Below are 16,332 nucleotides of genomic sequence, written 5' to 3' on the forward strand. Positions count from 1 at the left end.
TTGTTTTGGTCAATGACTGTTGCCTAAAGTAGTGGTCGTCAAACCTTCTCATGTCAAGGACCCCCAAATTGATAAGTATATTAGGTGCCAGGGACCCCGGCCTTCCTCTAGAAGAGATTTATGTTTCAAAAAAAAAAAAAAAAAGAAAGAGAAAAAAACAATGGTGAGCTTTTTCAATATCCAACATATAAGTTGATAATTTGGTATATATTATTGTGGACCCCTGGGAGTCCCCTGACCTCACCTCGAGAACCACTCTCCCAAAGCAGTGATTTTCATCCTTTTTATTGTTTTGTTTTTTCAACCTTGACATTTTAGTTTTCTTTGTTATCTCCATTAACGTTGCCATTTATCCTAGCAGGAACACAATGGATTGTTTGAACATTCAAATAAACAGCCCACCCATATGAGCATTTGGTGTTAAAGGGTCAGATGGGTGGGCGGTGAAACAAAGAAGGTTGAGAACCACTGATCTGTGATGTCATCAAAATGTCCATATTGTGACGATGTCATGTTGTTATAGATCACATCTATTGGTTCTAGTGACTGTTATTTGGGGTTCAGGCTACGAATAAACCATTTCACAACAGACTAATACTATTGCTGTACTTTTTATACTTTAATTTAATCTATTATAGTAAAATGATGACACCAACATTTTGTTTAAATCTCTGACCTTACTTATCCAAATGATTGATTTACATACAGACTTATTTGAAGGTAAAGAATAAATAAGAGTATAAAGAATGCATACACTCAAAGGTATTGATAAGAAGGAAGGAAGTGGATGGAAAAAAATATAATCATCTTAAAGTGTTCATAAATGACAGTGAGTCAAGTCATTTTTCTTTTGTTTATTCTTTTGAGCTGTGCTGAGCGCTCCAATATGTGCTTTGTTTTTCACCATGTGTTTTTTTTCCAAGAGTTTTCCCATTGGATGGTGTATGTAAGTTGGACCTAAGTTTCCATGGGGTTACACAACATTGTTTTTTGTCCATCTTCAGCACTGCTAACTTAAGGGTGTGATTTATTTCTATTATTACTGTACTATGTTCTTCATACTCTCTGAATTGTCCTGTTAGCTGTTTTTCTTTTAATTGAGATGGGACACCAGCTGTTACTGATGTGTAAAGAGACTGCATTCCTGATTAAAGTCTGACTACAGAAAAATGATCTGAAGTCATGGTTGTTTTTATAGTAAGTTAGTGGATTGCATGTGTGATTCTAGTCTAGTCTTCTCTTACTGCAGGGTCTGTTGGCATGACATCTTTGACTGAAACTAGTGTGTAGTTATTTTGTATTTGAAGATATCATTTCATACATCTTTTGTTTAATTGCAATCATTTCCAAGTGCATAATGATGAAAGCATAAAGGAATATAAATATATGAACTTAGAGGCAGGAGGCCCTAAACTAGAACCTTTCTGTGATTTTCTGTGAATAATAGAAACTATTGGATGACAGTTTATCAACTATTTGCATACTGTTTTATGGTTTACTTCAGACTACAGCAGATGTTTATTTGAGATAAATATGCAGACCTCCCTGATACACTACTAAACCCACTTTATTGAAGGACAACACTGACATCTAGAGGCCAGATTCAGCAACTCCTTGGTATTAAATAAATGCCATGGTTGGAACCTTATTATTTAGCCTGATACTTTTATCAGGCTTACTTTAGCGTGGGTACAATTTCAGCCTTAAAATCCCAAATGTAGGTGTACAGATTTGATGACTGAAGAAAATGACATCTTTAATAATGACTTATTTAAGTCTTTACTTAAAGGGGTTATGCCACCTTAACTGTTACTGTCACCTTAATAAATTATATTAAAACAAGTTAATATTTTTATGATGTCATTGTGGGAATGCGCAATAAACCAATCAAATTAATGTACTGTACATACTGTACTGGTCAGCTGTTGCTCGGGTTGAGGGGCAGACTCTCCCCCTCACCCCCAGCAGTCACTAAAAAACAAGGAAGTAACTCTACACAAAAATATATTTTATATCTAAATCTGTGGGTATTCAAATTATATTTCCAGACAAATATGGTTGTTACATCAACATTGTTCATGTGCATATGTTTGTTTATGCTCATGTGTTGAAAAAAAAAAAACGCTAAATCACCGAGAGTTGTTATAGTCGCCTCCCCGGCGATCAGCGCTCTCTCCACGGGGAGGACAGGCAGAGAGACAGCCTGTTGAGACTCCTGACCGAACGAGCATTACTACAGCGTTTCTGAAACTGTTCATTTCAGCAATGTATATATCCTCCCTCAAATCACTTATTTATACCAACATCGTCCATAAGAAGTTGTTTTTTTATCCTTATTTATTGGAATTATAACGCTGGGTCTGGGTTTCACTATCTCTCCTCCGTCTCCCACTGATCTCAATGCGTCCGCCTGACTGACTGACTGACTGACTGTCTCTCTCTGTTACGTGATCTGCGTGTGTGTGTGTGTGTGTGTGTGTGTGTGTGTGTGTGTGTGTGTGTGTGTGTGTGTGTGTGTGTGTGTGTGTGTCAAAGTTGGGTTCATGAGGATGTTCCAGGGGTTCCCCAGCTAAATGATAGTTTGGAACCAAATGGACCCTAATAATGGGTAGGCCTATGCATTGCAACCCATAATGTATACAAATAGAACCAAATGGACTCTATGGACCCTAATGGGTCCATTTATACACTCTGAGCTGATTCTTTTTACTATTTCCCAGAGATAGACATACAAGAAAATAAATAGAGATATAAATAAATAAAATGGGAGTCTGTAGCATAATGCATGTAAAACTGGGGGTCCTCGAATTTAAAATGGCTGGGAATAGAGCTACAGAGCTGTAATGCTATTCTTATGGGGGTCCCCAGGCTAATATGTGTCAATTTGGGGGGGGGGTCCTTGACACATTTTACACATATTTATTCCATCCAAGCGAACAACACTATAAACAAACCCCTACCACTGATCTGCGGGCATCCCTTCACGTGGGTGTATCTCTGGCTCTGGAACATCTACGGCTGCTGCTGCTGCTGCTACGGCTCCGATGAGGGGCTCGAACATGTATGGTTGTATACCAAATGCTTGATGTTCATATCGGTCTCGGTCGTCGACGTCGTTATCGTCATCACTTTCACTGCTACAGGTACAACAACTTTCAACATCCGTCAGATCTGCTGGAGGAGGCGATGGTGGAGGAGAAAAATCCTCAACAGAAGTTACAGAACCCACCGGGCTGCTACTGTCATGTGAATCATCCATGTTGAATTTCGCGGATTGCCTGCCTGGCCTGCCTGCTTGTAACTTGTGATCCCCCTCCCCACCCACGCGCACGCCCACACAGAGAGATCACGTTACAGAGAGCGAGAGAGACAGTCAGCCGTCAGTCAGTCACAGACTCAGACACATTGAGGAGATCAGTGGGAGGAGAGAGTGAAAACCAGCGTTATAATTCCAATAAATAAGGATAAAAAAACAACTTCTTATGGACGATGTTGGTATAAATAAGTGATTTGAGGGAGGATTTATACATTGCTGAAATGAACAGTTTCAGAAACGCTGTAGTAATGCTCGTTCGGTCAGGAGTCTCAACAGGCTGTCTCTCTGCCTGTCCTCCCCGTGGAGAGAGCGCTGATCGCCGGGGAGGCGACTATAACAACTCTCGGTGATTTAGCGTTTTTTTTTTCCAACACATAAGCATAAACAAACATATGCACATGAACAATGTTGATGTAACAACCACATTTGTGTGGAAATATAATTTACATGTACACAGATTTAGATATAAAATACATTTTAGTGGGGATGGTGGAAAGACTGGTGATGCGACTGGTGATGCGAGGTTAGTCAGACACACGTCGCGTGCAGTTTCGAAGTGTATTCAGAGAGACCACGTGACCCACAGTCACCCACCGTTTACTACTATGATTTAAGGTGACAGTAACAGTTATGCTGGCATAACCCCTTTAAGTGAATATCTGTATGATCTTTCTTGCATGCATAAAAGCGGGGGGTCTGGGGGTCCTCTCCCAGCAAAATTTCAACATAGTAGATGTAATTTCCTGTGTTCTGGTGAATTTGGGGAGTTTGATACCAAATCCAGGAGAAATCCAGGAGATTTGCCGATCCAGGAGATTCACAGGAGATGGGGTCAACATCCAGGTCCAGGAGACTCCTAGGAAATCCAGGAGCATTGACAAGCCTTCAGTATATCCTGGGTATTCTCAGCTCTTTTGTAAACAAAATGTCAGGGATCAGAATGCCAATGTTATCCAATCAGGAGAGAGAATTCAAACATGATGAAGTGTAAATGGAAGAGATGAAACAAATCAATGAGGAGACGAATTGGAACTGGAACAAAATGATCTCCTGATTGAAATAAGTTAGTGTCCAACCTTAATGTCTATGTAGTCTATTGTTTATCAGAACCCCAGAGCTGATGGATGGATGGATGGATGGATGGAGAGATAGAGAGATAGATAGATAGGTAGATAGAGATATGGATATAGATAGATATGGATGGATGGATGGATGGATGGATGGATAGATAGATAGATGAAGCAGCTATGGGGGCTGGCAGCTATGTTTGTTTGAAGTGTATTTTACACCAATCATTCCTATAGTTTTGTTTGTACTCTTTATAGTTTGCCAGCTATGTTTGTTTGAAGTGTATTTTACACCAATCATTCCTATAGTTTTGTTTGTACTCTTTATAGTTTACGTTATGTTTCTGTTAGGTTTGTGTTCCATGCGAGTACCCCAGAAAGCCTGGTAGGCGAGGTTACATGTGAGTGTTAGTTTTTTTTATACTCTTCCAGAAGTTCCAGTAGAGGATTATTCCTGTCCTGTGTGTTGTGACATCTTCAAAGATCCTGTTCTCCTGTTATGTAGCCACATCTTTTGTAATGCTTGTCTGCAGCAATGGTGGAGACAGAAGGGAATAAAGCAATGTCCTGTTTGTAAGGAAATACATTCAATAGATCATCTGCCCCGTAACCTGGCTCTGAAGAATGTGTGTGGGCCCTCATACAGGAGAGACAGAGAGCTTCAAAACGGAAGAGAACCTCACCAAGATCTAATGTCAGCTGCAGTCTGCATGCTGAGAAACTCAAACTGTTCTGTCTGGAATGTCAACAGCCAGTGTGTCTTGTGTGTTGAGATTCTAAAAAACACACCAACCACAGTTTCAGACCCATCGATGAAGCTGCTCTGGATCACAAGGAGGAAGTCCAGAAATTACTGAAGCCTTTACAGGAGAAACTGAAGGTCTTTAATGAAGTTAAAAAGAAAAGTGGCCGCACAGTGAACCACGTTAAAGTCCAGGCTCGGCGCACAGAGACACAGATTAAGGAGCAGTTTAAGAAGATGCATCAGTTTCTAGAAGTGGAAGAGGAGGCCAGCATCACTGCACTGAGGGAGGAAGAGCAGCAGAAGAGTCAGATGATGAAGGAGACGATTGAGGGTCTGAACAGAGACATATTAACCCTTTCAAACAACATCAGAGCCATAGAGGAGGAGCTGAGAGCTGAACACATCTCATTCCTGCAGAACTACAAGACCACAATGGAAAGAGTCCAGTTCACACTGCAGGACCCACAGCCGGTCTCAGGACCACTGATAGACGTGACCAAACACCTGGGAAACCTGACCTTCAGAGTCTGGAACAAGATGAAGGACATTGTCTCCTACACTCCTGTCATTCTGGACCCCAACACTGCCCATCCAGAATACACCATGTCTGATGATCTGACCAGTGTGAGACGTGGAAAAAGGCAGCAGCTTCCTGACAACCCAGAGAGGTTTGACGGTTTGACCAGGATAACTATGTTCTGGCTTCAGAGGGCTTTAACTCAGGGACTCACATCTGGGATGTTGAGGTTGGAGACAATGCATGCTGGGAAGTGGGTTTGTTAGAAGAGTCTTACCAGAGAAAGGGAGACGGAGAGGGTCAATACTGGGGAATATATTTATGTGATGGTGAATATACAGCATCAGGGTCAGACACAGACACTGATCTCTCACTGAAGCAGAAACCTCAGAGGATCAGAGTCCAGCTGGACTGGGATGAAGGAAAGCTGTCATTCTCTGATCCTGATACTAACACACACATACACACCTTCACACACACTTTCACTGACACACTCTTTCCATACAGTCACACTGGTCATGGTAGCACTCTGAAGATGTTACCTGGGAAGATCAGTGTAACTGTGGAATAATGCTGTTAGACATGATGATGATGAGAGACATTGAGTCTTTAAGGGGAATTACACAGTTTTGTAGAATATATAATGATTGTGTTGTGGTCAATGATCGTCACGTAACGTTAAAGTACAACTTTGTTTTTTTTACAAGAAGGATTCATATTTTAGATTGTAATTAGAGAAAAGAAAAGATGAGTGTTAAAATGTTTTCATTTACTGCTTTCTATTGTTTTAGCGATTTTAGTATTTTGATTTCAGTGGGTGGGAGCATGCGTACAAGTGGCTAAATATGTCTTTTTGGACTAATAAGCTATATATTTCTATATTAGTCTACTATTTACACCAGCCCCCATAAGTCATCTGCCCATGAAAGATTGTATTGCATCTTGGGAATGGGCCTACTGTGGCTAAGAGATATTTAGCCTCTTGCATGGCATGCATGCAAATCAAAATAGTTAAAGTCACTAAAACGATAGAAGTAAGGTCAGGGAAGGTCTTTGCACACTGCTGCAGTGAATTTCAGAGCGTGTGAATAAAAAAAATAAACCTCGAGTCACGTTATGTCAATCACGTTTGCACACTCCGCCCGTTTGTATTTATTTTCGGAGCAGGGTTGATTTTTTCAGATTTCAGAGTCCCTTGCTCTCTCTCTCTTTCCTCTCTCTCTCCCTGGCTTTTGGATTTTGGATTTCCAAAACGCAACGAAAACACGCAGTGCAGTGTGCAACCACCTTAAAATGTCTCTTTTCTCTAATGACTAAAATATGAACCCTTGTTGTAAAAAAACAAAGTTGTCCTTTAACAAGTGTTTCCTAAAGCAGTGGCTTTCAAACCTTTTCATGTCAAGGACCCCCAAATTGATATGTATTTGGCCAGGGACCCCCATCTTAAAAAAGAATGTTGCTCCATGGAGCTCCCTTAGAAGAGTGACTTTGAAGATGTCAGAGAAACAAACCATCATGATTCTCCAACCAAATTTAAATCTGACCTAACAATCTCTCAGCGAACTCCACAGAAAGAACCCAGTGTGAGTAAATATATGTAGTTACTGTCCACCACTGTTCATGGGTTTAAGAGTTAATTTACTTAGTTAATGTTCAGCTCTGGTGATGGGTTTAAGTACTTTGGTATCTGATAGGATCCAACTGCAATAATAATAGAAAGGCTATTTGGTTTATTATGCAGAATGAATGCCTGATTAATGTGCAAGAATTCATGTTTGACATACAAAAGGTATTTCGGTCATATCTTCCTCCTTTCTCAGAAACAGTTATGATTTATAATTTAGGACTTTAGCAGACTGTTTGATCTGTTCTGATCCTGACTGTAATCTGGATTAAATCTTGATTCTGAATTCATAACTGATCGTTTCTGTGTTGAACTGTCTGAGTCACTGAACGTTACATAAATTGTTAATATTTACAACACATATGTTGACTATCCAGTTAAAGATGTTTCATTGTAGATTACATCACCAGACCCCTTATGTTGTGATTATGCATTACAGCCTACATATTTGTGCTAATCATAATTCCATTATAATTGTCATTTTTAACACCTCTCCTCCTCCACCCTTTAGCAGGAATTGGCTGATCAATGCCTTTTGTTACACACACACACACACACACACACACACACACACACACACACACACACACACACACACACACACACACACACACACACACACACACACACACAGGGGGACAATCACACACCTACATTTAGAATGCAAATAAGACAACAATCTCCATACATGAAAATGAATGGAAATTGCGTGTCCGTGTGTGTGAAGGTGTATATGTAGGCTATGTGTGTGTTAGTATCAGGAATCAGGATCAGAGAATGACAGAGAAAACATCTTGAAAATAAAAGTGGGTTCCAATATGACTTTCATTTTTCACATTCTGATCTTCCTATAGTGACAGACAAGATGTCAATTTGGCCGGAGGCATAATTTCATAATTTCACCAGCCAAATGTATTTATTAGCTGTTGAAAGAGAAAAAATGTGACTAAACATACTGACTTACCTTGTATCTGGATATGTCCTTTTGCTACTGTTAAAGTTCACTTTAAAAGAGTTGACAGCTATATCTATATTGTACAGATCAGTTTCAATTGTCTTAAGATGGAAGGCAGAGTGCTGTTGTGATGATGTCACCAAGAGACATGCTGGAGCTGCTCATAGATGGTGAACACTAGAATAGATTCTGATCTATATTAGATCAGGGGTGCCCAAAAGGTAGATCGTGATCTACCAGTAGATCACCAAGGGTGTGCAAAAATATATATATATGTCAATATGACATCAAGAATGGTCTGTCAGCTCCCTTCATGGCTTCTAAAGTAGGCAAACCTCCAATCCAACACTTTGTTCAAGAGTCAGTAGCATTACAAAGAACCCCAAAACCTACCACTTCCATACAGAATGGGACAAAGACATTTCCCAGTATTTCCCATTTATTTCCCCCTTACAGTAAGTGTGTTTGTCTAAATGTAACACCAGTGCTGTTATTCCAAAGCCTCCCTCAGGCCCTCAGGTAAAACATTTTGGATGGGAAGATCATGTTGAGCTAGTCAAGTAGATCTAACATCAAAAAAGTGTGGGCACTCCTGATATAGATAGATCTATGATAGATTACAGCTGGTGAAGACTGATATAATATTAGAACATTACTACTACAATAGTGTGTGTGTGTGTGTGTGTGTGTGTGTGTGTGTGTGTGTGTGTGTGTGTGTGTGTGTGTGTGTGCGTGCGTGCGTGCGTGCGTGCGTGCGTGCGTGCGTGCGTGCGTGCGTGTGTGTGTGTATATGTTAATGTTACAGGACGTTTGGGTAACTCAGCACGTTCATGGTAAGAGCGCTTGTTTTGTCGCGCTGACGTCACTCGTTTGCGACTCTCTTTCTTTATTTACTAGCCTAGCTCGGCAGTGTTTAGCCATTAGCTTACTATGCCTTACTCTAACCCTAACCCTAACCTCAGTAAAAACTATGCCTAACCCTAACCCTAACCCTAACCTCCGTGGGGTGAGGCGCTATCATTCCTGCCGACGCTATGTTGTTGTGGCTCAAAGCGACCGCTTGTTCCGGCCCGTGCAGCACGACGAGTGCTCCGTTTCTCGAACGTTCTGTTTCTCTATCAAACCGTGACATATATATATATTAGGGCTGGGATGCGATTACAATTTTTAATCTAATTCATTACAGGCTCTGTGATTAATTAATCGCATTTTTATCGCATATCGATATTTGACCTGAGAAGCATTTTAAAACACATTTTGTTGTACGAGTGAATCAACAAATTCGTTTTTTAAATCAAAATTTCGCATCCACTGGGCCAAGTAAAGCTCTCTGATCGGCTACTTCTCCCTTCGCGTTTGTTGTCTCTTCTTGGTTGGTGCATCGCTATGATCGGTATGCCCGAAACTGAAGGTTCTGTGGTGCAAAAACTAAGTGCGATTAAAATGCGTACATTTTTTTAATCGCGTTAATTTTCTGTGATTAATTAATCACAATTAATCAGTTAAAGTCCCAGCCTTTATATATATACATATATATATATATATCACACACACACACACACACACACACACACACACACACACACACACACACACACACACACAAAGTGAAATAGCTCTGTTTACACAGTGCTGTAACCCCTCCAACTGTATGTATTGTGTTATTGGGTGGGATTCATTTCCCCATCACTGCTATCTGCTGAGTGACCAAGTTACTTCTTCATTTGTTGTTTGTCATTTCAAATGACCCTTCACCCAATTAATGCATCTCTATCCCTGAGCCAAAAAACAAAAAAAAATACCAAATAATACATATCCCATTTAATCACAGATATATTGTACATATGATTTAGTCCATTTCATACTTCAGCATGATCAATATTGTTTATTAACTTACATTATTCATATCATTATACATTTTCATCATGACCAGCATTAGACCTGCAACTCTGTGCATCACTGAGGCCAGGTTCCTCTTTCTTGAACACCCTGTGATTGTGTAATGGCTCAGCAGTACCTTTCCCCATGTGTGTCTTTACATCACAGCATGCAGTCTGTCTGCCTGTGTGTGTGCTAATCTAATTGAATTGAATTGAATTGAATTGAATTCTCTCTGTGTGTGTGTGTGTGTGTGTGTGTGTGTGTGTGTGTGTGTGTGTGTGTGTGTGTGTGTGCGTGCGTGCGTGCGTGCGTGCGTGCGTGCGTGCGTGCGTGCGTGCGTGCGTGCGTGCGTGCGGGTGGGTGGGGGGGGGGGATTATAATAATGTATATCTGTATGTCCATACCATTATAATAATGTAAAGTAATGTTTAATAGTTGAGTAATCCTAAATTGTGTGAATTCACTGTTGTGAATCTGGGATGTAAGAAAACCATTTTCCATGACGCTTCTGTTCCAGACATTTGAATAATAAAAAGGATGGCATGGGAGGTCGGTGTATTGTCATAACATCAAACAAACACATCTGATTGATTAAAGTAACGTTTTTTTATTCACACCAATACATGAAACATGTTGTTTAAATAAATGGTTTAGTTTGTATTCGCAAACATCTACATGCTGTTTAAATAAAACTTTAGTTTTTATTCTCATACCAATAAATGTTTCAAGTTGTGAAAATAAACAATTTAGTTTCTATTTCATCCCTCATCCCTATATGTTTCATGTTGTTTCAATAAAAGCTTTAGTTTTTATTCACATCTTGTGTGATGATGGCCCGTCAATCAGGCTGGTTTTTGTTCTGGGCCTTTCACATTGAAATGGACCAATGAGTGTTTTCTAAACTGGAGGAGAGGTGTGGGGAGGTGGGAGGAGGTGTTTCTCCTCTCCAAGGACAAATAGAGCTGCTGCTCAGAGTCAGAGCACCACAGACAGGAGTCAGGACACAACACACACACCATGGAGTGACCACCACCAAGCAACTAGCATTTCACTTCAACTATCAGAGTGCTTTTTCACAGTGACCTTCTATTCTGTTGTGAGGAAACATTCAAGACAACGGTACAGGTAAGGATGTATGCCTTCTGCTTTCTTACACAAACCTATTTATTTTTTAAACCATTTAGTTGTTCATTCTACCTGTACTTTAACTTGACTTTGATTGATTGAATACTTTATCAGTCAGAAATGAAAACAGTATGTGATTCAGTAAGACATTAAAGGACAACTTTAGTTTTTTACAACAAGGGTTCATATTTTAGGTTGTAATTAAAGAATATAAAAGATGAGTGTTAAAATGATTTCATTTACTTCTTTCTATTGTTTTAGATATTCTTATTTCAGTGGTTGGGGCTATGCGTACAAGTGGCTAAACATGTCATTTTACACAGAATAAGCCCATTCCCAAGATACAACGCAACCTTTCATGGTTGGATGTGACTTATGGGGGCTAGAAGTGTTACTGTAAACAGTCAATAAAGAAACTGCTGGCTTATTGTGTCTAAAAAGACATATTTAGCCACTTGTATGCACACCCCCATGCGTACGCATGCCCCACATTTTAGCACGGTAAACGCGATAAAACAATAGAACGAAGAAAATGAAAACATTTTAACACTCACTTTTTCTTTTCTCTAATTACAATCTAAAATATGAACCCTTGTAAAAAAACAAAGTTGTCCTTAGGATATCACAAACAAAGTCCTGGTGACTTCCATTGTGGACTTGTATCTCATCTATCCACCAGTTTCAAGTGTTCCACAAGGCCTTGGGTGAATTCTGCAAGGATGTAATCTGTACTTGATTACATCCAGTACAGATTACATTTTATGCATTGATTCCACAGTCTCAGTCTGTGGAACAATGTACAACACAGTTAGTTGAATAAAACACGGATTGTTTTGTTTAGTGTAAGCATTCAGAGTGGGGTCTCAAGAAGACCAAATGTTTGGTTGCATCATGGGATCCTCCTGAGTGCTATAGTGTGCTTTGTGTGCAGGTACTCAGAAGATGACTCATTACAAGTTGTGTGCAAAGCACATTTAGACGATGTACAACATAATAACACAGACTCTGATCTTACTTTTTAAACTTCTGGTAAATTTGAATCATGAAAGAGATCAGAATTGGGTCTGTGGAAATAGTAGAATCATCAGGAAGTTTTACACGTTGTAACATTTCGTCACATTCAAATTGAACTTTATTTTCTTTAAATGTAGATCGATAACTCGTAAGGCCTTTAGATGATTTAGATGCCATTGCTGAGTTTCACCTCAATAATATTCTTCTTCTCACACACATATACACATATATATATGTATATATATGTATATGTGTGTGTGTGTGTGTGTGTGTGTGTGTGTGTGTGTGTGTGTGTGTGTGTGTGTGTGTGTGTGTGTGTGTGTGTGTGTGTGTGTGTGTGTTAAATGTGTAAATGCAGTATCTTAATCCTCTGTCTGTGTGCTTTGCAACAGGTCTGTGGTGGTGTGTCATAGCTAGACTCATCTGAGACGATAAGATTGACCTTCAGATCAAACAAAACTTCCAGTGAGGAGGACAGACTGTCTTTCCACAGCTACAGGAGGGAATACTGACCCAGACCACTGGAACCTGCTGCTGAATGGACTGTAACAACAACCACCATTCACACTGAGAGTAAACTTCAGGGAACATTCTAGAGGAGGAAGTGTTACCACCACTGACTGACTTCCTGTATTGAGCAGAGTGTTTGCAGCTTCACTCAGAGTCTAAATGGCTTCCACGTCTTCTCTTCCAGTAGAGGATTATTCCTGTCCTGTGTGTCATGACATCTTTAAAGATCCTGTTCTCCTGTCATGTAGCCACAGCTTCTGTAATGCTTGTCTGCAGCAATGGTGGAGACAGAAGGGAATAAAGCAATGTCCAATTTGTGAAGAAATACATTCAACCGATCATCTACCCCGTAACCTGGCTCTGAAGAACGTGTGTGAGGCCTTCATACAGGAGAGACAGAGAGCTGCAAAACGTAAGAGAACTTCATCAGGGTCTGAGGATCTCTGCAGTCTGCATGCTGAGAAACTCACACTGTTCTGTCTGGAATGTCAACAGCCAGTGTGTGTTGTGTGTCGAGATTCTAAAAAACACACCAACCACAGTTTCAGACCCATCGATGAAGCTGCTCTGGATCACAAGGAGGAAGTCCAGAAATTACTGAAGCCTTTACAGGAGAAACTGAAGGTCTTTAATGAAGTTAAAAAGAAAAGTGGCCGCATAGTGAACCACGCTAACGTCCAGGTCCGGCACACAGTGACACAGATTAAGGAGCAGTTTAAGAAGATGCATCAGTTTCTACGAGAGGAAGAGGAGGCCAGCATCACTGCACTGAGGGAGGAAACGAGGCAGAAGAGTCAGATGATGAAGGAGAAGTTTGAGAGTCTGAACAGAGACATATTAACCCTTTCAAACAACATCAGAGCCATAGAGGAGGAGCTGAGAGCTGAACACATCTCATTCCTGCAGAACTACAAGACCACAATGGAAAGAATCCAGTTCACACTGCAGGACCCACAGCCGGTCTCAGGACCACTGATAGACGTGACCAAACACCTGGGAAACCTGACCTTCAGAGTCTGGAACAAGATGAAGGACATTGTCTCCTACACTCCTGTCATTCTGGACCCCAACACTGCCCATCCAACATTCACCCTGTCTGATGATCTGACCAGTGTGAGACGTGGAGAAAGGCAGCAGCTTCCTGACAACCCAGAGAGGTTTGACCACCATAGCCTTGTCCTGGGTTCTGAGGGCTTTAACTCAGGGACTCACAGCTGGGATGTTGAGGTTGGACACAATGTATACTGGGGAGTGGGTGTTTTAGCAGAGTCTTACCAGAGGAAGGGAAAGCTGAGGGGTCAACACTGGAGAATGGAGTTTAATATTGGTAAATACGCAGCCTCTGCACCAGGGTCAGTCACTGATCTCTCACTGGAGCAGAAACCTCAGAGGATCAGAGTCCAGCTGGACTGGGATGAAGGAAAGCTGTCATTCTCTGATCCTGATACTAACACACACATACACACCTTCACACACACTTTCACTGACACACTCTTTCCATGCATTTACTCTGGTCATGGTTACACTCTGAAGATGTTACCTGGGAAGATCAGTGTAACTGTGGAATAATGCAGTTAGACATGATGATGATGAAGATGATGATGATGATGATACATTGAGAGTCTTTAAGGGGGAATATTACTTTTGTAGAATATAATTGTGTTGTGGTCAATGACTGTCACGTTAAAGGAGCTATAGTCAAATTGTTCTTGAAAAACGGACGCTAAAATAAAAATGTTTAGAAAATATTTTATAAAAAAGATTAAGCTTCATATATGTGTTCTATTCAAAAATGACCATAAAAAGCGTAAAATAATAATTTTGGCCATTGTCAAACCGACTTTGTTTATATCCCTTATCAATCCATATAAAAGAATAGAAGAGGGATATAAACAGTCAGTCTGACAATAGCCAAAATTATTATTTCATCATTATTTTACGCCTTTTGTGGTCATTTTTGAATAGAAACACATATGAAGCTTAATATTTTTTATAAAATATTTTCTAATTTATTTTATTTTAGCGTCCATTTTTCAAGAAAAAGTTGACTATAGCTCCTTTAACAAGTGTTTCATAAAGCAGTGCTTCTCAAGTGTTTTCATGTCAAGGACCTCTATAAGTTATCTTATATGCATTTGGTTGCAGACCCCATCTGATAATATTTTGTGCCAGGGACCCCCGTCCCCTAGAAGAGAACATGTATGTAAAAAAAAAAAGAAAAAAAAAAAGGTATGTAGTCAAAACGTTTTCTATATTTTTTTGATGTGAACTATATGTGAACTTATTTTCTGGTTGTTTGTGTTGTACCGTCTTAGTCACTGAACGTTACATAAAGAGTTGAATACAGGTAAATATGTTTTATTGTAAGGTATTACTGTATATCAGTCAAACTAATTCACTTGATGTTATCCCTCTTTAGACCTCTATTATATTTTCATTATTTACCCAGGGTAGTAGGCCTAGACCATTGAACACGCACGCACGCACACACACACACACACACACACACACACACACACACACACACACACACACACACACACACACACACACACACACACACATGCACACACACACACACACACACACACACACACACACACACACACACACACACACACACACACACACACACACACACACACACTGGTGTCAGTAACGTCACATAGTATTATCATCGAACTGAGACATTTAAGTTCTCAACGACCTACGTTTTGTTACAAATACAGTAATAATCCATGCTCTGAAGGCTCATAGCTGAAATGTAAGCATTCTTTTTTTGATGAGTGCCAATAAAAAAGTGTTACTGTGAGTACTTTGTCCTCCATTTATTTGAAGTGTTGGGTGTGCTACCTTTATTGGATAAATACCTACTTTTTATAGTAATTCATAATTCCAATTCCATTAGGATTATATTCTCTATTCTCTATAATCCATACTATAGGCCTAGTTACTAGTTTCCCCAACTCGACTGGATTAATCTGATTTCATTGCAATTGATGCATGCCCATGTGACATTTTGTATCATTTAGACAAGCTTTAGACAACACTTTCAAGGTGGCATCCCTAGTTTGTGAATATCATTATAGGCAAACATTTTCTCTTTTCGCCCCCATGAAATAAGTGAAAATGAGTTGCTTGGCGTCGCGTTGGGAGCTGTTTTAGAAATGGGACTACTGTAACTCCGTCATTAGTAATTTGCCACCACCTATGTCTTTCTTAAAGTGTGCCTCTGCTATGAAGGGTAATGCAGAACCCCCCATAAACCTCAAAACCTCCCAGAGCCGGTGGAGTTCTGTGATGGGTCCGTTTAGTTTACGTATTAGCTCTAGTTAACAAAATAGTTAATGCTGCACTATAGGCTAGGTAACTTTCCTCTTCTAGCTAGGCTAGCCCAGATTTGTGAAGGGAGCGGTGCTATATAATTTCATTAAGCGCCCGACTCCGGCAAAGCTTGGCCAATGTGACCCCGGGCGTACAACAAACTTTGAGCGCTTTGTGCCAAGATGTAGGACAGATGTAGGACAGATGTAGGCTACATTTCAGAGCCCGGTCAAAGCCAGATGTTGGAGCTAGAA

At 40.2% G+C, this 16,332-nt stretch overlaps 1 protein-coding gene and 1 pseudogene across 2 annotated transcripts; both read left to right on the forward strand.

Annotated features, from left to right (window-relative positions):
* Nucleotides 1-3,820: 3,820 nt before the first annotated feature.
* LOC308300295 (nuclear factor 7, ovary-like) lies at nucleotides 3,821-6,216 on the forward strand (annotated as a pseudogene). The gene is made up of 2 exons: nucleotides 3,821-3,839; nucleotides 4,816-6,216. The product of its transcript is annotated as a nuclear factor 7, ovary-like (transcript).
* A 6,697-nt stretch (nucleotides 6,217-12,913) lies between these two features.
* LOC308300296 (nuclear factor 7, ovary-like) lies at nucleotides 12,914-14,323 on the forward strand (the record flags this gene model as incomplete). Its single annotated transcript, XM_080744114.1, has 1 exon — nucleotides 12,914-14,323. The coding sequence occupies one exon, from the start codon at nucleotides 12,914-12,916 to the stop codon at nucleotides 14,321-14,323; it is 1,410 nt and encodes a 469-aa protein (XP_080600240.1).
* Between the last annotated feature and the right edge of the window lie 2,009 nt (nucleotides 14,324-16,332).

Source organism: Nannobrachium achirus (assembly GCF_963921795.1).
Source record: "Nannobrachium achirus genome assembly, chromosome: 16".
In the NCBI taxonomy this organism is placed as follows: Eukaryota; Metazoa; Chordata; class Actinopteri; order Myctophiformes; family Myctophidae; genus Nannobrachium; species Nannobrachium achirus.